General features: G+C 33.0%; 3 protein-coding genes across 6 annotated transcripts; 1 reads left to right on the forward strand and 2 right to left on the reverse strand.

Annotated features, from left to right (window-relative positions):
* Positions 1-1,269: 1,269 nt before the first annotated feature.
* LOC136062297 (putative lipid-transfer protein DIR1) lies at positions 1,270-1,587 on the reverse strand. Its single transcript, XM_065761173.1, has one exon. It carries the CDS (start codon positions 1,585-1,587, stop codon positions 1,270-1,272), a length of 318 nt encoding a protein of 105 aa, XP_065617245.1.
* A 9,882-nt stretch (positions 1,588-11,469) lies between these two features.
* Positions 11,470-16,080, forward strand: LOC112032506 (UPF0496 protein At4g34320). Of its 2 annotated transcripts, none has more exons than XM_024065268.2 (2): positions 11,470-11,578; positions 14,740-16,080. In XM_024065268.2, the coding sequence occupies exon 2, from the start codon at positions 14,755-14,757 to the stop codon at positions 15,874-15,876; it is 1,122 nt and encodes a 373-aa protein (XP_023921036.1). In that variant the 5' UTR covers positions 11,470-11,578; positions 14,740-14,754; the 3' UTR covers positions 15,877-16,080. The 2 variants fall into 2 exon arrangements, with proteins under 2 accessions (XP_023921036.1, XP_023921037.1); XM_024065269.2 differs by lacking the exon at positions 11,470-11,578 and adding an exon at positions 13,836-14,556.
* Positions 16,081-16,979: 899 nt separating this feature from the next.
* On the reverse strand, positions 16,980-21,699 carry LOC112032485 (probable 1-acyl-sn-glycerol-3-phosphate acyltransferase 5). Of its 3 annotated transcripts, XM_065761176.1 has the most exons (5): positions 21,389-21,448; positions 21,203-21,259; positions 19,244-20,034; positions 18,825-18,955; positions 16,980-17,837 (listed from the first exon to the last, which is right to left on the reverse strand). In XM_065761176.1, exons 3-5 carry the CDS (start codon positions 19,813-19,815, stop codon positions 17,419-17,421), a joined length of 1,122 nt encoding a protein of 373 aa, XP_065617248.1. In that variant the 5' UTR covers positions 19,816-20,034; positions 21,203-21,259; positions 21,389-21,448; the 3' UTR covers positions 16,980-17,418. The 3 variants fall into 3 exon arrangements, with proteins under 3 accessions (XP_065617248.1, XP_023921011.1, XP_023921010.1); XM_024065243.2 differs by lacking the exons at positions 21,203-21,259; positions 21,389-21,448 and adding an exon at positions 21,528-21,699; XM_024065242.2 differs by lacking the exon at positions 21,389-21,448 and having other exon boundaries at positions 21,203-21,381.
* Positions 21,700-21,828: the final 129 nt, after the last annotated feature.

Below are 21,828 nucleotides of genomic sequence, written 5' to 3' on the forward strand. Positions count from 1 at the left end.
AATTTGTATAATCCATTTCGTTTATGAACCTGCAAATACCGTCAAACTTGGATGTTGAAAATTATTATATAATTTTTAGTTTTACAATGAAATGGGCTATTTATATTATTAATAAATTACAAATAATAATGTGATATCGTATAATTTATTTAAAAACTTGCACAATCCTATCTCAAGTCTATGTAACTATATTTTTAATATAAACATAAAATCTACTATTATTAAGAGAATATAACTCAAGTCTACAAGAGAGAGTTTCACACACATATACACTTAAATTAGGTTATAGTAGAATTTCTATTTTATATCAAAAAAATAAATAAAAAATAAATACAATCACACATTAATCATAATACGTTCAAATTACTTAATAGGATCAAATAGGAAAAACACTGTATTCCAAACACCTAAATTTTATGTCACATTTAAAATTTCAAATACAATATAAACCCCATATATTCCTCTCTTTTTTTTTTTTTTTTTTTTTTGCACTATAATAATTACTTCTAAGTTCTAACTACATATACTTTTATGCTAATACCTGTATTTTAGAGAGATTAAGCGGAATAATAAATCACTTTGTTTATAACTATTTATTCTTGTAAAATTTTAGTGTTATATATATTTGAACTTTTAAATCATGATTAATACTCACGAGTTAATGATGAGTTTGATCACAAACATAAAATAATGTTAATTTGAACTTAATTCTAATAGTCAATCCTACATTTGGAATTAAACTTAATTCATTTTCAAACTAAACGAATATAAATTTGTTTTTACATAAGTCAAATTTGATGATAAATGTTTCGATTCATTTACAACATTAAAATTGAACTCTATGAAGCTTCACTATGATTCAAATTCAATATGTTTCTTTCATTTATGACTTATTTCTTGAATTTAAGTACCTATCATATTAAATTTGAACATTGAATAGAATCATACACACTCTACAGGTCTATCTTATGGAAAGATCTAGTATGATAGCTCAAAATGACTAATCTTCAAATTTAACACTGAGATTTGATAGTTGCATTTCAGTAGTTTGGAGGCCATATGAAGATTCAAAGAAAGCAAACAGCTTATTTAACATTAACAATTATTACATCACAACGTAAAAGCAACACATAACCCCAAAAGAGAGAAACAAAAAAGCTGAAAGCAACATAAGTAGTACACCAAAATAAAACACAAACAAAACCCCAAAAGAAAAACTACAAACACATTATCCATGCAAACACATTACGTGTTAACTTGTAACACATTTTAGCAATGGGGCTGAGCTTGATTGCATTTAGCTGGGAGCTCCATGGCAAGGGTGGAGTTGATTCCATAGAAATTCAACAGATTGGAGTTCTTGAAAATGCAAAGGCATTGAAAGTCAGCGTTAGAGAGAGCTGAGCAACATAAAGCTGAGGGAGGAACAGGGTTTTGGCCACTCACTGATGGCTGGCAAGCCTTAAGACCCTCTTTGGTCATATGGCATAAGCCCTGATTATCACCATTGGCTAACATTATTGTCTCAGACCCAATGGAAAGAGCCAACAACAATGACACAAGGACAAGCTTTTTGTATGCTTCCATTTCCCTCAATAGTACTATTTGCTGACTCTGTTTTGGGGTTTAGAGAGTGATGGGTACGTTGGCTATATATAGTGGGTTTGGTGAGCATAACCTAAATACACGGTTTCCAAAATTTCTGCCTTTGCCCAATGGAATTGTGAATTTGAATGGTTTTGAAAACTACTAAATAAAGTGATTTTTTTTTTTTTTTTTAAATTTTTTTATAACAAATATCAGATAGCGTAGTTGTAATTGATATACAATAAAAGTATTATATTTACATAAAAATGTATTATATAAATCACAACTTGTCAACTTTATTTGAAGAATCGCAATAAGCAATAGTTCATAATATGTTTATTAGTGTTGAGTGAAGTGTTGGAAAACTGTGAACAGGGCATCTAATTAAGGCTGCAAAATTAATAAGTCTAATTAATAAAATTAAATAATATATATATATATATATAGGCATCTAATTAAGGCTGCAAAATTAATAAGTCTAATTAATAAAATTAAATAATATATATATATATATATATCGTTTTTTATGAAATAGAGGTGGTACAACAAAAGTGATTAATTTATATAAAAGTAATATTGCATTAATCATAACTTGTCACTTCATTAAATTATTATATATAATTATTTTTTCCTTTTATCATTTATTTATTTATTTTCTTTTTGCTGAATTGTCATTATCATTGTTACTAAAAAAGAGTTCAAGGCCCGTGATCACAAAGTCTCACAGAGAGCCCTAGGAGTTGCAAGAATAGGCAAATACCAGGGGCCGAGTCACGGGCATACCTCGGTGTGGTGTAAAGGGACTGAAGAGAACTTATATCGGGATTTAGTTGTTTGAGTACTATAGTTTATGGAAGGTTTTTTTGTATGATGGCATGTGAACCTTTAAAGCGACAAAACCCATGCATGTGCCTTTTTCATTTTTATTCTTTTGATTTTTTTTTTTATGGGAAAGTTTGGTGATGAAGTGTTACTTGGAACAAGAACGTATACAAGCCAATGAAATTGAAAACAAGGTGGAATTCCATACTTGAAATTTAAGTTGTGCAATTGTCCTTTTTGTTGCTAAAAAAATTTGAAATGTAAATATGTGATAAGATGTTTATTAATTTTTATTTTTATCTATTTTAAGTATAACGGTAGAGCTTTTTAGCACAACTGCACAAGACATAATGCAATCTAATAATGGATTTGTTAAAAATACATATAATGAAAAATTATTAAGTAGTATAATATTAACAAAATGTTAATTAATGTTGCACATAGCTAGTTACCAAATGCCGAACACACAACTTGTAAAATTGTGTTTTCAAAACATGAAATCAACATATGTTTACAGATTTTTTTTTTCAAAATAACACTGAATCTCAAACAATTTCGTTAGTCAGCACATTTTCAAAACAATTTAGCAAACTAACATCTCGAGCAGAAGGGACTCGATTTTGTTGTTGTAAATCGAGTGTGACGAAGTCGAGTTCCACGGAACTCGAGTCTTCAAGGCTCAATTTCCCTGAGATATCCAACAGAACATCCTCAAACCCCTTTTCCAAAGAAGAAAATGAATGACTTAGAGAAGAATGAATGACCCAAATTAAAGAAGAAAATGAAGGAATTAGAGGAAAACATTCTTCTGGAGTTTCGTCGCCGCCACTGGAACCTTTGTTGTCGCTGCTTGGGTTCAATCTGAGCTGAATGGTTTGGGTTAGGGAGATTTGGGTTTGTTGTTTCTTCGTGTTTCTTGTTTGGTTTCTTCGAATCTTCGTGTCTCTTGTTTTTTTTTTCTTCTTCGTTTGGTCTAGGTTTTTGTGTTTCTTCCTTCTAGTTCTTCTTCGTGTAGTTTGTGTTTCCTCATTGTGGCTTCGTTTGATCTCTTTATGGAACTCGAGTCCATAATGCTTGATTTCCACGCATAGAACTCAAGTCTGTAATGCTCGATTTAGCGCTACAAAATTGAGTTCCCTACCCTCGAGATGTTAGTTTGCTAAATAGTTTTGAAATATGCTAACTAACGAAATTATTTGAGTTTTAGTGTTATTTTGAAGAAGAAAAAATCCTGTGTTTACATATACATATAATCATTACCCTTAAGAAATTATATCAAATCTTACTTAAATCACATAAAAAACAAGGTAGTGGTTGTCGAAATTGGATAAAAGGAAAGGTAAAACTAGCCCGATGTTTCTAAAATTGAAAATGAGCATGATATATTATCAATTTGAATGGGGCCATCTAAACAAATAATCGACTATATTACATCAAAGATCCATTACCTTCCTCTTCTTCTTTTTCTTCTTCTTCCCTCTAGAGGGACAAAAAAAACTACTGAGAAAGGCTAAACCTAAAAGGATAAGGTAGTAATACATAGGGAAAGTCTTGAACTAATTAATCTCTCATTTGTAGCTGATAAGCTTCTTTTTTGCAGGATTGATATATTTTGGGGAATGCCAAGGCATTCTAAATATTTAGCAGATATAGTGTTGCTTTTAAGCAAGAATACCCCACCTCACCGCACTCTTTCTCGAAAATCAAAGAGAGTGTGGACAAAGTTGCAAGACTAGAAGGAGAAATTATTATCCCAAGAAATGCGAGAGGTATTGAGTAAAGTTATAGCTCATGCAATCCTAACTTATTTTATGAGTTGCTTCAAGGTTCTGGATAATCTATGTACAAAGTGACTGAGTTATGAGTATGATATAACATTAAATTGCAAAGTACAATTTGATGGTGCTAAGTTTGGGGGAATCAATGTTGTTGGCATTGGGGTATTTGCGCAGTTGTGCTTGATCATCAAGCAATGTCATATAGTGTTAAATATTGTAAGATAAAAAGAGAATTGTAAAGATTGAGAAAAAGCGGAAGTAAGATTGATGGTGTAATAAAAATCCAAGTCCGTGTCACGTCTCGTCCATAAGTGTTGTCCAAAGAGAAGGTACCCCTTGCTCGTCCATGGCGACCTCGTCTGTCTGTCCTTGAAGGACGGACGAGGTTGTTGTGTCCTGAGCATCTCGAGCCTTAAACGTGCGTATTTTTGCCAGGTGTGAGAATAGACGAATCATTGTAAGCCAAGTCCAACTGTTGTGAAAGGCATACCCATAATGTAACTTCCATGGCGATTATGGAAGTTATCTCCGAACCTTTCGTACTACTCAGCAATAGGAACGGTTATCAAATAAGTAACCGCTACCCACATGCTATATAAATGATCGCCAACAGGATGGTAGGTGATTGAGATTTTTCCAACTTTTTTGGAATTACAGAGATTAACTTTGTCATCGAAGGATTCTTGGCCGGTTTCCATCAGTCTCCTCTGATTCTGTGTTTATTTTCTCAGGACTTACCACAAAATCATCAACATCCGAGACTTTCAGCCCACTGGTATAACAGAATTCATCAAAGATAAAATGAATACAAGAGTTATGTGGTTCAACTTGATAAGCTATGTTCAGAGAGAAAGTCTTTAGCTGCAACATTTTTACATGCTCAATTGTGTGTTACAAAGAACCCTAGTGGAGTACATATACAAGGGTTAGGATTAACCTTACTTGGGCCTACACTTGGGCCATTGCACATAAACCTATTTTTTTAACAGTCTTGTAGCCGCTTTAAGTCAAATACCCATGGGAAGGGACAATAAGGAAGCAAAAGCTGTCAACAAGGCAATAGGTTTTTCTAGAGAAATATATTACAAGATTCATCAACTATTATTCAGCACACATTTCGGAAAAGCCTAACCTCTCTAGAGTAGGTCACTTGCTCAAGGATCCATAATAGGACGCCAAATACTTTAGGAGGGGTGGTGTTATAAATTTATAATATACAAGTTTTTTTTTTTTTTTTTTTTTTGAGAAACTTATAATGTACAAGTTAAGGGTGTAACAAGACCTCGTCTGTCTGTCCTTGAAGGACGGACGAGGTTGTTGTGTCCTGAGCACCTCGAGCCTTAAACGTGCGTATTTTTGCCAGGTGTGAGAATAGACGAATCATTGTAAGCCAAGTCCAACTGTTGTGAAAGGCATACCCATAATGTAACTTCCATGGCGATTATGGAAGTTATCTCCGAACCTTTCATACTACTCAGCAATAGGAACGGTTATCAAATAAGTAACCGCTACCCACATGCTATATAAATGATCGCCAACAGGATGGTAGGTGATTGAGATTTTTCCAACTTTTTTGGAATTACAAAGATTAACTTTGCCATCGGAGGATTCTTGGCCGGTTTCCACCGGTCTCCTCTGATTCTGTGTTTATTTTCTCAGGACTTACCACAAAATCATCAGCATCCGAGACTTTCAGTCCATTGGTATAACAGAATTCATCAAAGATAAAATGAATACAAGAGTTATGTGGTTCAACTTGATAAGCTATGTTCAAAGAGAAAGTCTTTAGCTGCAACATTTTTACGTGCTCAATTGTGTGTTACAAAGAACCCTAGTAGAGTACATATATAAGGGTTAGGATTAACCTTACTTGGGCCTACACTTGGGCCATTGCACATAAACCTATTTTTTTAACACAGTCTTGTAGCCGCTTTAAGTCAAATACCCATGGGAAGGGACAATGAGGAAGCAAAAGCTGTCAACAAGGCAATAGGTTTTTCTAGAGAAATATATTACAAGATTCATCAACTATTATTCAGCACACATTTCGGAAAAGCCTAACCTCTCTAGAGTAGGTCACTTGCTCAAGGATCCATAATAGGACGCCAAATACTTTAGGAGGGGTGGTGTTATAAATTTATAATATACAAGTTTTTTTTTTTTTTTTTGAGAAACTTATAATGTACAAGTTAAGGGTGTAACAAAGTAGCAAATGTCTTAGCTTTAGGAGCCTAAACCTAACATATATTATTAGAGATTTGGTTGGAGGAAATTCCCCATTTCATTGAAAGACATATTGTCGTAGATGTATTACATTTATAGAAATGAAATAGAATTTTTATCATTTCAATAAATAAAAAATTGCAGATAAAATGCTTAAAAGGTTCACATTATCCATGTCATCAAGGGAAAAATAAAATAAAATCTCAGAAAAATATTTGTTTTTCTTTATAACAAGAAATGCTTTTTAATTTCATCAATTAAGCTTCAACCTTAATTTTAATAAATTTTTTTAACTCATTAAGTTAATAATTAAGCATAACTTTAACACCGGCCTGCACAAGCAGCAGCTTTATATGAAAAAACTGAAATATATATATGACCTTATTGTGTTTAACTCGTCTAATTTTTTTTTAAAATTAAAAAATAAAAGTCTAAATTTGTTCATTAATGGATCCGTTAAAGATTTAACTATTAAATAACATCTTCAAATTGTTACGTTGGCCCCTTCCAATAGTTTATACAATGTATAAAGTTAAAATAATTCCTGATTTTGTTAAGAGTACTCTTCTAATTTAACTCACATCTCTTTGTGTTTTCAACAAAAATATCTATTATTCAAAAAAAAAAAAAAATCATGTTGTAACTATCAAATTATTACAAATATGATTCTTAATAATATTTTAGAAAATGTGATACGAAGTTGCCATCCCCATTTCAGTAAATTGGACAGCTCGATTCAAATTATTAAATCCTCATAAATCCACAGCAAAGCAAAGCCTAATAAAAACAACATATCAGGATCACAGAAGCACAGAGAAGCACAATAGCACTGGATACCCTCTGAGTCTCTGACAATCCTTAAGTCCCACACACCACATCCGAGTTTTTGATAGGGCTCCATGTTGAATTATTGATATTGATTATATTTATTTACGAGAACAATTACGTTTATAATATTTTTATTACAAATGCTAGGTGGTAAATTATTATTACCAGTTATAATTTGATTACTCTTTTGCTCACTAGTAATAAGGTGCCACTTAGTATTTGTTGTAAAAATATTTTTAAAACGTTGTGAACATGTAATTTGTCATTATTTCTTTGAATTATTGGGATGTCATGAAAATAATTAGAGTTTTCTTATGGACAAAATTAATCGTTTTCAAGATCCTCATCCACTTAATTGTATGTGACGTATCTTGTTAAAGTTGTAAACTGTCGTTATCTTGATACACAACGATTACGTTATCAGTCAAAGGCCTAATACAACAACATTTTCCTGTAGTTGGTCTACTATAATAAATAAGACCTAAAAAATCCTTAATTTTTTCTGGGTTTTTGTTTTTGATTTCGTTCTCTAAGAAGTGCACCACTTTTTGTTTCGTCAATGAAAAAGAAAAGACATGAGGCAATTTTTTTTGTTCCCCAGTTAAAGAACAAAATTTAAATGGCTCCATCTAAGGAGATCTTTTTTTTTTTTTTTTAATGAGAATTTTCTTAATATACCAAATTATAGATTTTTTTTTTTTTTTAAAAACAAACAAACACAAAAGAGAAGAAAAGACATTCTAATACAAAGACACACAACAACTCTACTAAAAAGTCATAGTAACTTTTAAGGAAGTGTGTGACAAGTTATAATACCAAATTATAAATTGATATTACTACCATTTTTGTTATTATAAGTCAAACATTTATTTCCTTTACGGTTAAAACATATCTTATGTGTTTCTTTTTTTTCTTTTTCTTTTTCTTTTTTTTGGGAAAAAAGGCTTAAGGAATTTAAATATCAATTATACACCAAATGTGCATTTCAATGCGATTTGTTGAAGGCATGGTAGAAAAAAGGGATATTTTTATTTGGGTGATTGAATCTTTGTTTACGAGTGTCATAAAGGCATGGGTTAAAAATTAATAAATACTCATTTATGAGCTGTAATGCACACTTTTCAAAATATAAAATACACAAGTTAAATTGTCAGTGATTAATTGAATTACATGCATAAATTCGACGTGATTATATGTGTCTTTTTAATTATACCGTTTGACTTTTTGAAAATAATTGTATAAAACATTATTTAATAAAAAAAAATTAAAGCATCTTAATCACTGCCTTAAAGAATTTGTCGGCAAAATTTTTTCTTTCTTTTTTCTTTTCACATTAAACACATCTAAATAAGTTCAAAGAGTTCCAAAAAAATATTTTTTTTTGGTTGACTTGCTAAAAGTTTTTACTAGTGTAAGGAATAATTTTTTGAAAAATGTTAGAATCATAATTTTTACCACAATTTACTCATATAGTAAATTATGAGTAATAAAGTAAAAGTAGTGATTTCATAACTCTACTACTCATGACTTGTAGTAAGTTATATCAAAAGGTGCGATAAAAATCGTAATCATATCATTACTCATCATTTTCTAGAGTGTTTGACATGGAGAAAATCTCATTTTGTGTTCATACTTCAAAATTCGAAGTCCATGCTTATCATTAAAACCTAAATAATTGCCACGTATTCAATCAAAACCCGCCATAAAGTAGAGTAGATCATTTTCAACGTGATTGGGACCAAAAAAAAAAGGGTAAAATATCATTTTCGTCCCTTAACTATCTCCAAAGTTCGTTTTTCATCCCTAAACTTTCAAAAGTTCGTTTTTCGTCCCTAAACTATCACAAAAATTTGTTTTTCGTCCCTAAACTTTCAAAAGTTCTATTTTCGTCCCTAAATATTTCCAGAGTGCTGACGTGGCTTTGACAGAGTGCTGATGTGGGAGGGACGAAAATCAATACATTTGGAAAAGTTTAGGGACGAAAATAGAACTTTTGAAAGTTTAAGGACGAAAATAGAACTTTTGTGATAGTTTAGGGACGAAAAACGAACTTTTGAAAGTTTAGGGACGAAAAACGAACTTTTATAATAGTTTAAGGACGAAAATGATATTTTACCAAAAAAAAAAAACAAAAGAAGAAGAAGTAAATAAAGTTCACGGAAATTAATGAAAGAAAATCCTTTCAAAGGAGTTCAAAGAGTTCAAAAAAATATTTTTTTTTGGTTGACTTGCTAAAAGTTTTTACTAGTGTAAGGAATAATTTTCTAAAAAATGTTAGAATCATAATTTTTACTACAATTTACTCATATAGTAAGTTATGAGTAATAAAAGAAAAGTAGTGAATTCATAACTTTACTACTCATGACTTGTAGTAAGTTATATCAAAAGGTGCGGTAAAAATCGTAATCGTATCATTACTCATCATTTTCTAGAGTGTTTGACATGGGGAAAATCTCATTTTGTGTTCATACTTCAAAATCCAAAGTCCATGCTTATCATTAAAACCTAAATAATTGCCACGTATTCAATCAAAACCCACCATAAAGTAGAGTAGATCATTTTCAACGTGATTGGGACCAAAAAAAAAACAAAAGAAGAAGAAGTAAATAAAGTTCACGGAAATTAATGAAAGAAAATCATTTCAAAGGTTTGAAAAATTCGTGAGTGTCTTGTTAAGGAAAGCAACATAATCGAGGAGCGTTATAAAGCACGTGACGGGAAAAACTCTTTTGACGTAGCGTCGAATCATTTTCAGCCGGCAACCAATGAGTCACCGACACGTATAGTTTTGGTAATACGTGTCAGCTGAAGGCTGGTGATTGTAGCAGTCCCGAGACTCCGCAACGCGAGTGGGTCGGACCACCACGCGGGTACTGCATGCTGTGTCAGCTGAGCTCATCCTGTCTTCAGAAAACGACTATCAACTTTGTTTTTCCTAGTCCTCCAAGGAGTCTCCACTACCAAAAACACCCCTTGCTCTAACCTATATTACAATGTTGCCATTATTTTATAAGGATACGGCTTTGTTCAAGTGCATTAGTGCAATGAAAGTATTTAATACACGTGTTTATATCAGGTTGAGTGCAATAGTGCATGGACAAATACGAAATAGACATGTGAAAATAGACATCAGTTTGTATGCTATCGAGTTTAGTGCATTTGATGTATTGGATTGAAGCTTAACTCATTTTTTTTTTAATTTCCTTTTTGTTTTAAGAGATTTGTTTTATTTATTTATTCTTTTTTGGTTTATTATATGGTGTTAACAAAAGTGAAAATGGCTCATAAAACCCAAAATGACAAAAACATAAACAATATCACATTTTTTGTTTGTTTATAATTTTGTATAGAATTGAAAACAATTTTAAACAATTATGAAAAAATAGTAAGGCTTGGATCTAATGCTATGTGAAGTGGATTTATTAGGATACGGATACGTGTCACTTTTCTAATTGGTCTAAAATCTAATGTATAGGACCACTTGACCCACTAAGAAGAAAAATCTTTTATTTTTGGAAATAATAATAATAAACTATTTAAGGAAAAAAAAATTATTTAGTTTTCCCATTGGGTTGAATACATGGTTATTCCAACCAATACAAGTAAATCTTTGTAAGTTTTAGGCACTATGTGTACTCCTTAAAAATAGCTATTGATAAGAAATATGTTTGATCTTAGGAGGACCATATGACTATCTTCTCATTCTAGCTATATTATATAAATTCTTTAAAAAGGGAGTTTAGATATGTTTTCGGCAAATTTTAAAACTTTATTACTTACTTCTCGTCATATGAATATTAGGTAATCTCAACACTACTATTAAATTTGCTCTCTTCTCCAAAAAAAAAAAACTATTAAATTTGCTTTATATGCACACATGTATATATACATAAATATGAATATATATAATTGGTTTTATCTCTCTGTTACGTATGTCACTCGTATACTCACCAATAAACAGATATTATTATGGTAAATTTGGTATTAGAAATGACAACAACTTCTACTAAAATACAGTTGTTTTATACATATGTTATACACTTTTTTTTTTTTGACAAATTTGAAACCAAACGTATTTCGTACGTTAATCATGTGTATTATTGTAATTTGATAAAAAGATACTTACAGTTATAGCCTGTATGTGCAAAATGATTTCTTGGCAACCAAGTAACTATTTGAGTTTCAAGATAAGTATAAATAGAATCAGATAATTCATAATTCAGCTACAAACATTCAACTCTCTAGCTAGGCAGTCAACTTGTTCCTTTCAGGTGGTGAGTTTGCTGAGTGCTATTGAGTTACTTTGATTACCAAACTTCAAGAACTACAATCTCAATCAGGTAATATATAATTTCTCATCATTTTTCTTGCACAATAACCAGCATATATCGTTCATTGTATATACCATATACCAATCTCCATTTTTAATTTTCCATACGATTTCTTCTTAGAACATTCATGCAATCATGCTACATGAAGCTACTTGGTTTTTTGTTAGTGTGTTTTTTTTTTTTTTTTTTTAATTAAAACTAAATAAAAAATTATGGGGTTTGGTTTTCAACCATCTTAGTATCATTTTAAAGTTAAAAACATGTAATTTTTGTTTTTTTTTTTAAAAAAGACAATGCTTGTGAAGCTATAGAACATTAAGGTATTTCTTGCAAATATCTTTTATCAATCCCTTGAAGCCTTCTGAATCTTCACCTATTTGTTTCTTCAAAGCTTCACAATAAGTGTTCCATAAAAACAATATCAAAAAGCTTGATTTGTGTGAACTCCTCTTCACTCACCATATGCAAAATTAAATAAATCTTTGTGTTCAGACTACAAAATTACAGAGCAATGCAATTGGTATTTTGGTAATCTGACACAACCTTTTACAGCCTATCAAACTGGGCCCCTAACTGATTGACTTCATTGACAATTCATTCATTTACGGAATTATGATAAAGACTACGTTTCAACAAAAGTCCATAGGATAATAATTATTACGTTAAAGCGGCAAACTTTTATTTCAATTTAGTCCTCTCTTTTTACCACCAAATTAGTCAGTTTTAAACATCTTGTAGTTATATCATAAATAATTATTTATGAGAAGCACAAATTCAATGAGTTATATCATAAATAATTATAACTTTTTTGTAATTATTGATTCACCTAAGCTTTTCAAGTGAAATAAATTTATTACTATTATGCTTTTTTTATTTATTTAGATACAATAGCATTTAAATAGTGCCTACATCATGACAATAGTTTTTGTGGATTCCACTTTAACTAACTTATAAAGACATTTCTTATCAAATAACATAATTGGCTTCCAATCACATCTATACCAAAAGAAGAAACCCATTAGCATTTTGTATAATACTAAATAGAAAATAGAAATCATCTTAAAGTGGGCAAATAGTTCCATTGTAGCTAACTGGAAGTTTGGAAAGTACCATTCTTTTTTATACATGAAAAAAAAAAATTTAGGATGTGGGACATTTATTTCCTTTTTATTTATATGAAAATTTTATTCTAGTTTGAGCTAATGTGTGTGAAGCACTCTTTTGAAGATTTGAACCTCGACTATTATTTTCTACTTTACAAATACTTGTACTTGTAGTATAACCGTCACACTAAGAATGTGCATGCTACTATTTATCTTTAATGACCACTGCCTGTAATAATTTATCCTTTCATTAATAACTATGTTTTACTCATATCAACGCGTTTGTATCCTTCTATACTAACCATAGTCTTGGGGCAGAAGTCTTTTACCACCTTTACCTTTTTCTCTCTTTGCACCACCTCCCCCTATATCTCTTTGGTAACCGTTGCTTTGCGCGTTAAAACTGTGAAGGCAGAGAAAGAGAGAGAGAGAGAGAAGGTGTTCTTCTAGAGAGAGAAAGACACATAGATTGCTTCCCGCGTTTTACAATGTCCAACTCTCTCTTTCTCTCTTTCTCTCTCAATTTTCTCATGCGTGCAAGCTATGCTTAAAGAGTCTCCAACTCCACCACCCCCCACATATTCATTGGTCCTTAACAGTTTTAATTCTCTTTAAGCTTCTTCATTCTTCATTCGCCTCAAGTTCTTCCACGCCTTGCTAGCTTTTTTATTTTATTTTATATATATTTCTTTCAAACAAAAAACCAACCCCATCACTTATCTATTTCAATCATTTTCTTCCTTGGTCCTAAGACTTTTCTACTTTAATTACTTGCCCAAGTTCCTAATTCTCTCTGGGTCTTATCCATTCTGGTCAGTTTCAAAGTCTTTCGAATCTTGTGAAGGTCTTTTGTGGTGATAAAGTTGCCAACCTACTATGAAGGTCCTGTGAATCAAGTCTACAAATTTTTATAGTTTGGTGAATTGGGTTTGTTCTAATCTGAATACATATTGTATATATTAGAAGGAAAGCTGGGCTAGGATTAAATGACCACTGCCTGTAATAATTTATCCTTTCATTAATAACTATGTTTTACTCATATCAACGCGTTTGTATCCTTCTATACTAACCATAGTCTTGGGGCAGAAGTCTTTTACCACCTTTACCTTTTTCTCTCTTTGCACCACCTCCCCCTATATCTCTTTGGTAACCGTTGCTTTGCGCGTTAAAACTGTGAAGGCAGAGAAAGAGAGAGAGAGAGAGAAGGTGTTCTTCTAGAGAGAGAAAGACACATAGATTGCTTCCCGCGTTTTACAATGTCCAACTCTCTCTTTCTCTCTTTCTCTCTCAATTTTCTCATGCGTGCAAGCTATGCTTAAAGAGTCTCCAACTCCACCACCCCCCACATATTCATTGGTCCTTAACAGTTTTAATTCTCTTTAAGCTTCTTCATTCTTCATTCGCCTCAAGTTCTTCCACGCCTTGCTAGCTTTTTTATTTTATTTTATATATATTTCTTTCAAACAAAAAACCAACCCCATCACTTATCTATTTCAATCATTTTCTTCCTTGGTCCTAAGACTTTTCTACTTTAATTACTTGCCCAAGTTCCTAATTCTCTCTGGGTCTTATCCATTCTGGTCAGTTTCAAAGTCTTTCGAATCTTGTGAAGGTCTTTTGTGGTGATAAAGTTGCCAACCTACTATGAAGGTCCTGTGAATCAAGTCTACAAATTTTTATAGTTTGGTGAATTGGGTTTGTTCTAATCTGAATACATATTGTATATATTAGAAGGAAAGCTGGGCTAGGATTAAAATATCTCATCATATATCTTTCATAGAACTGCACTCGAAATTGGGTTTTTATTTTCTCTCTTGCCAACGAATTTGTTTGACAAGTTCATGTCTTTTACATAGAAGTTTCGCTCCTGCAAAGAAAAGAAAGGTAAAAAGCTTGTTGCTTTTAAGGATTAAATACAAGGGGTTTTAGAAAACAACTTCAAGGATTGGCAAAGTTTCTATATTGAATCTGGTTTTGTTCTTTTTCTTGGTTTGTTTAGCTCTGAGTTAGCTGACCCCAAAATTTTGAGACTAAGACTTGATTGTTGTTGTTATTGTTATTGTTTAGCTTTAAGCTGAAGGTATGGGTGGCCATATGAGCAAGAAGACCCCTGAAACATCCTCTGCTATCAATCTCAGTACCAACTTACAGTACAAAACCGAATTGAATTCTTATGAAGCTGCTTGCAGGCTTGATGCAGACTTGCAGTCCTTTGACACCACCCTTCAAGAACGTACTAACCAAGTCATCAACACTATTGCAGTTGGGGTTGAAGTTCGAGCCCTTTCCTTTGATTCTTTGAAGGAAGTCACAGAATGTCTCTTGGAAATGAACCAAGAGGTTGTTAAAGTTATCTTGGAATGCAAGAAAGATATTTGGAAGAATCCAGAACTGTTTGAGCTTGTGGAGGAGTACTTTGAGAATAGCTTGAAAACTCTAGATTTCTGTACAGCATTGGAGAAGTGCCTAAAGCGAGCTCGGGATAGCCAATTGCTTATTCTTGTCGCACTTCAACAATTTGAGGAAGAAACTGAATTGGGAGGGAATAGGTATGTGAGGACTTTGCAGGAGTTGAAGAATTTCAAGGCTGCTGGTGACCCTTTCACTCTAGAATTCTTCCAAATCTTTGAGTCTCTGTATAAACAGCAGATGCTAATGCTTGAGAAGTTGCAACTGCAAAAGAATAAGCTTGACAAAAAGCTTAAGTCCATTCATGCTTGGAGGAAGGTTTCAAGTATAATATTTGCTGCTACCTTCACTGCTGTGTTGATTTGCTCAGTTGTAGCTGCAGCTATGGCTGCTCCACCTGTTGCAGCGGCTTTGGCTGCTGCTACTTCTATCCCAGTTGGCTCAATGGGAAAGTGGATTGACTCTTTGTGGAAGAACTATGAAGATGCTTTGAGAAAACAGAAGGATGTAATTAGCTCAATGCAAGTTGGTACCTATGTTGCCATTAAGGACTTGGACAATATCCGAGTTCTCATTGACCGGTTGGAAATTGAGATTGAGGCACTTCTGCAGAGTGCAGATTTTGCCATTGAAGAAGATGCTGTGAAGATTGCAATACAAGAGATTAAGAAGAAGTTGGGAGCGTTTATGAAAAATGTTGAAGATTTGGGGGTGCAAGCTGATATTTGCAGCCGGGACATTCGGAGGGCAAGAACTGTGGTTTTGCAAAGGATCATAAAACATCCCAACAACTAAATATGATCCTTGGTGCGCTTTCTGCCTGCTGGTGATTGCTTTTATGTTAGAAAACTGTTTGATACATTTTATGTTTCGTGACAATGATAATGATGATATATTCCTTCATTTTTATAGATTGTATCATGAATCCATGCGTTTGGATTCGTGTTGAAGACATTAATTTCTTTCTGGTATTGAATTTCTTTTTCTTTTATTTTTTTTTTTTAATTTTATTGATGTCACCAATGTTCCATTGTTTTCAGTCTAGTCATTCAATACAAGATTACAGATTTAATTTATGTGAAATTTTAGTTTCTGGCTTCATTGTCCTGGTGAATCTGTAAATGTAATTAGACAATGAAAGGAAATGTGATTGATGTGTTTTGAAAAATTACAAATTTCTTCCTTGTCACCCAGCCAAAACGGCGAACATCCTTTGTTATCATGTTGAACCTGAAAAGGTTTCCTAAGGAGACAGGATGAAAAATGGTTTCTCAGGAGCTAGCTCAATATTGGAACACCATAGGAAAACAACGAGTCGCCTTACGGTAAAAGAAAAAGTAAAACCCAAAAAGCCAACATTCTTTTTTTCTTTTCTGTTCTTATTATTTTTTTTTTCCTTCATTTTCTAGGAATTCAAACAGAAATAAAAACTAAGTTTCAAATCAAATTGCATTCAGTTGTTACCATGGTGGAGAACAAGATTATACGCAATAGTTATAACTTATAAGTTCTTTGTTTATAACTTTATTCCTCTCGTCTTTAAATGACCTCGAGCTAATTGTTTCAGGTTTCAGTCCAAAAATAAGTAAATAAATTTCAGTGAAAGCTCCTGACATTTGATTGAAAATTCAGTTCAAGAAAGTCATCGTTGAGAAATATCCATGTAGACCCCGTCCATGAACCATAACCCTCAACTTTGTTCTACTATAAACTATATTAATAGTTGTGTAGAGGAAAAATATTGTTCCAGCATTCAATTAATTAAAAAAGAAGATTTCTTGCCCTACGGCTGTGCTCTTTCTTTTCCCACGTTTTTATTCTACTTGACATCCAAATGTAGTTATTGTATTGTTTAATAATTAGCATTATTTTATGGGCCCCAATTTGCTAAACTCATCAAACCAAAACGAAAGCAAGAATACATGTAGGTACAACAAATCATTACAGATAAAGTTTTACATTTCCCATTGGGAAGCTCAAAGTAAAGTGTTTGCTGAAACTTCTGCCCAAAATATTACATAATGCATGCACTGTGGAATCAAGGTGATGAATATAAATTCAATCACCAATAGTTAAATTCAGGGACAAAAATGTATGATCATTAAGTGACTCTGGCTTTGGTCACATACAGTTTTACACATATGCATCTGAAGAAGAACATCAATTTGTGAACCCTTAGTGATGGAATCACCTTTAACAAAGGCTGTCCGCCAACTATACTTGAGAAGAAAAACCTTAACCTATGGGCCCAAGCTCTATCATAATATTACAATAACAGATCTCAATTTGGAACTTGTTGACAGTGCCTGCTCAATACATATGTAAGTTACAAGTAAACTAAGCCTTCAAAAGGCCAACAATTGGCAATGGTCGAATATTGAAGTAGGTTGCAGATGCCAGATAAGCACACACCAAAGATACATACATTTTGAAGAAGAAGGATGTGAAAAAGGTGAGGTACATACAAAAGCTGATCAAGGCAATTACCGCCACACAATTAACAAGGCACTTCACTGTGGAGAGGTCCTCTTCTGTTCCTTGATGAGGAAAATGGCCTTCAGTATAAAAATTTGAAAGCAACTGGTCCTTGAGACGATATGTATCCATCAGCCAACTGGAAATCTCATCTTCAGATGTAGGGATATCATCAAGACGGATGCGTCTAACATGAATATGAACTTCAGAAGGGTCTACTCCATAGACATTGTCCATGAAAGTTGGACAGCGATGCTTGTAGCCAATGGTTACATCATAAACTGCAGTAAATACAAATACATTAAGATAAGAAACAGTTACTACATGAAAGTCAACAAGGATGAATTGCTAAATTAAGAATCATGTGGGTAAGAGTTCAAAATTTTTTTTTTTTTTGAGAAGAGCATTAAATGAGTTCCAGGGGGTCCCATGCACACAAACCTCTTTTTTCAACAAAACTTTCATTGAAAATAGGTTCCACGGCACTATTCACACGTCTAAAAATTATCTTGCTATAGTGTTTTTAGTTTTTAGCAAAATAAGCGGTATCAAAATGGACCCTAAGAATTCAGATTGTTAGCAGTTTCCTTTCATATGGAAATGCTGACAAAAGTGAGTATTCAACCCCTCACCTCCAAAAAAAACCCTGGTTTTAGATTAGAGTAAATAACATACAAAACCATTTATTTTCACTTCAATATTGTAATTTCTATTTATCCTTCATTTTTAACAGGGAAAAAATACCACCATGAAAGTGATAGCGTTCAATAAGCTTAATAATTGCAGAAAATTGATCCCAAAAACACATATAAAGCGCAACCACCACAAAGCATGCATGGATCTTGTAATGTTGAGAATTTCAAATACTGTTGCATACTGAGCGCATCATTTCAAATGTTACAAAAAAAAAAAATTCAGGAAGATCATGCTTTAGAACCTATGCTTCTCGCATTTTTTTATTCACTCCTGCCAATTGTAATCGACAAGATCCACATCATTTGCTTAAGAACCTCAAGATTTTGTAAGTACTTTTACGCCTATTACACGTTTGAAAGCAAAAGTTAATTAAAAAAAAAAACAAACAAACAAACAAACTTTCAGGAACTAGTAGCAACACTATGAATTATTTCATGTACTAGGAATGAAAACATGATAGATCACCCAAACGCAAGGCCAGCAAAATAACATATGACTTTTGCTCAAATATGGAGAATTATAACAAGTAAAAAGTGGATGCAACCAGCATAGATATGGACAAATAAGATAACCTGCATCCAAACTGCCCCTCAACTCTTCCAAGCAGGCACAGAAGCCCTTTGTTCTTGGAAGCAACACATTTTTAAGGATGGGTAAGCCATTTTCAGCAGCGTATTTTTGATTTCGAATGCATTTCTGTTCACTGCACAAAAGAGTTGGAGGAAACCAGACATTAGAAGATGATAGGACTCAGGAAGCACAATTTCCATCATGAAACATTCTATACTGTTGGCCCAAAAAGGATGAAGTTGCCATATACACATGGAATGCACAATCGATAGTCAGTTCCACAGCATAAACAATTAAACATTCCTAGAATATCCACAAAATCTTCGTACACACACAACATGCATCTTGCTGATCATTTACTGATAATATTGGCTCTCATGTAAACATCAAAAGGCGAAAGAATAAGAAATCAAAGTATTACGTGTAATCTGTGCCTTCTGGGAAAAGAGCAAGCCAGAGGGGATCTTGAGGATCTTTAAATGTTGAAAGCATTTGGCGCATGGTAGATTCATCAACCTCCCACTTCCTCTCCACTGAGATGAACTCCAATATGTGAAATCCCCAACCAAACACTGGTAGTTTCATCAAACTGCTCTTAAGAATATATTTTATGTATCCCTGGCGTCCCTTCCGCAATGCAAGGTCCCACAAGTACATCCAATCAACCTCAGTTCTATGGTTTGCAATAAGCAAAACACGTTCCCTTGCAGGAACAGTTTCCCCAGAAAAGAAAACTTTTGTCTTGTTTATCTTTTCAAAGAGAAAAGGCCACAAAGCTAGCCAAGCACCAAAGAAAAAGGATGTTGTTTTCCTGCTGTAATGTATGCTAAAAAGTCGCAACATAACAGCACCCATAAAGCCAAAATACACTAACATCATGAATGCCGTTGAGAGCAGCACCAGTAAACACATTAAACCTCTACACATCCTTAGTGGAGTTAAATCACGGTGCCTTCTTCCCTGACTTGTACCTAGATGGTTATGATATTCCATGTGGTCTCAAACTTAGCTACAACCTCCCTGTCCAATGTGGGTGCAACACCAGTCTTAGATAGCTTACCTACTTAAAATGTTCCTAGCAGTGATTTAGTTAATGTAAAATTCCTCACAGGAGGGGAATTCCTGAAAAAGTTTGCTACTGCATCAACCCAACAAATGCACGTAAGATAGTTATCTGTGGAACTGTAGGAATCAGAACACTATAGGTTTACCCTGCAGAAAGAGAGCCAGAAAGAGACTCAGCAATCACATGTCATTTAACATAAATATGTGTGGTAAGGTCAGGAAAAAAAAATGTTAACAGAGCCTATATCACGTGCAATGATATGCAGAAAAACTGAGAAATTCATTAGCATAAAATGGCAGCAAGAACATTTGCTTATGTATAGATTTTATACAAATAAACTCAAGGGAATGTGAGTCGCAAAATTAATAAATTACTAAAACTACATAGTCAGTTTTATGGAAGAGGAAGTTTAGTGAAAATGAAGAAGCAGGTCTTAGAACTATTCTAATGGTAAAATGGTGCATACTTCCCATCCCTGGCAGTAACCCCTTTTGGATTGGGTTATACGAGAGACTAGGAGGTACTAAAGCAAGTGCATGAGAAAAAAAAACATGAAATAGTGTAAAGGAGTGTCGAATTAAGTTTTGGTTTACATTTTGATTCCAAGTAGGACAGCGTATTGGTGCATTTTTCTTCCTATGAATTGCAACAAGTCTATAAAAAAATTGAAGACCATTGTGCTCCATCAATTATCCTCGAGTAACACATTTATGGAGAAGTGCCACTTCCCAACAAGAAGGCCAAGCCCATGACAAAAGCTAGTATTACTACACATTGAAGTATTAAATAAGCTACAAAGGCAAATCAAATTGGATATCTAATCCTAATGGGACCCAAAACTAATTAATAAAAGACAAAGCTATTAGAGATTCACACTCAATTGTCAATTAATTAATCCCTTTGTTTCCAAAACCACAAGGCATCCAAACCTTCATTTAAAAGATAAAAAAGATACCCAATTATCTTATCAAATAAAAGACACGTTTTAAACTACTATAAATATATATTAACTCCAATACCAAGAAACCGCACAACAACTACATTCCTAAAATAGATAACAAAGATTACTTCTATTATTAAACTCATGTACCTAACGCAGTTAATGCAAGTGTACAACATCAATCCTAAACCAAAGAACAATGTGGTATCAATCGAAAACAACGGATCTGAACCATATGTAATAACAAACATGTGAATAGCACGTGAGAAAAAACCTTGTTTGGTTGCTAAGAAAACAGAGAAAAAAAAAAGTGAAGTGCTAGAAAACATGGAAAACCCAGATGAGGCATTGAGTTTTGAGTCACTTTTACTTACCCAAAACGATGAAAAGAGAGTAACTTTTTGGATCAGCTGGAGGTTCTGTGCAATGTCCTGAAGATTGGAAAAATTGGGTTTCTTTGATTCTCAGCAACCAAACAAGGTTTTATACTAAACAGTGAATGGAACTGTTTGAAATAGGAATGAGAGAGAGAGAGAGAGAGAGAGAGAGAGATGGCTTACAAAGTAGATATGGGCTTTTGATGGATCAAATTTTGTGAAGGAGAAAAAAAAGTACGCTTTTTTTTTTTTTTTTTTAAGTTGCACTAAAAAAAAAAAAAAAAAAAAAACAGAGAGAGAGAGAGAGAGAGAGAGATAATACCATAATAGTACAATACTCCAACAACTACTTCTTGACGCACTAAGGAGGCTCTAATATGACTGAGGTACCTGAAATTAAGAGTTTTGCCACATCCCATCAAAAAAAAAAAAGAGTTTTGCCACAAATTTGGTGCCAGATTGATTTTTCTTTGTTTACAGACAAGGACTTCCCCTTTTTTCCTTCATTTTACTTTTTTTTTGGGGGAGAAGTTTTTATTTGGAACTGGAACAACTTGTAGGGTAGAAGCCACCAAAATGTAATATTTACAGCTGTAAACAAGTGGTAATATTTGTGGCTCGAG

Source organism: Quercus suber, unplaced genomic scaffold (genome assembly GCF_002906115.3).
Source record: "Quercus suber isolate HL8 unplaced genomic scaffold, Cork oak 2.0 scaffold_400, whole genome shotgun sequence".
NCBI classification, from domain to species: Eukaryota; Viridiplantae; Streptophyta; class Magnoliopsida; order Fagales; family Fagaceae; genus Quercus; species Quercus suber.

Bases quoted from the DNA above. Each gene is read 5' to 3' on its own strand.
- LOC112032485 (XM_024065243.2), bottom strand. From the start codon at position 19,815: ATGGAATATCATAACCATCTAGGTACAAGTCAGGGAAGAAGGCACCGT. The intron at 18,956-19,243 runs GTAATACTTTGA...TCTTTTGTGCAG, and splicing joins CCAGAAGGCACAGATTACAC to TGAACAGAAATGCATTCGAA. The intron at 17,838-18,824 runs GTTATCTTATTT...TATTTACTGCAG, and splicing joins GAGGGGCAGTTTGGATGCAG to TTTATGATGTAACCATTGGC.
- LOC136062297 (XM_065761173.1), bottom strand. From the start codon at position 1,587: ATGGAAGCATACAAAAAGCTTGTCCTTGTGTCATTGTTGTTGGCTCTT.
- LOC112032506 (XM_024065268.2), top strand. From the start codon at position 14,755: ATGGGTGGCCATATGAGCAAGAAGACCCCTGAAACATCCTCTGCTATC.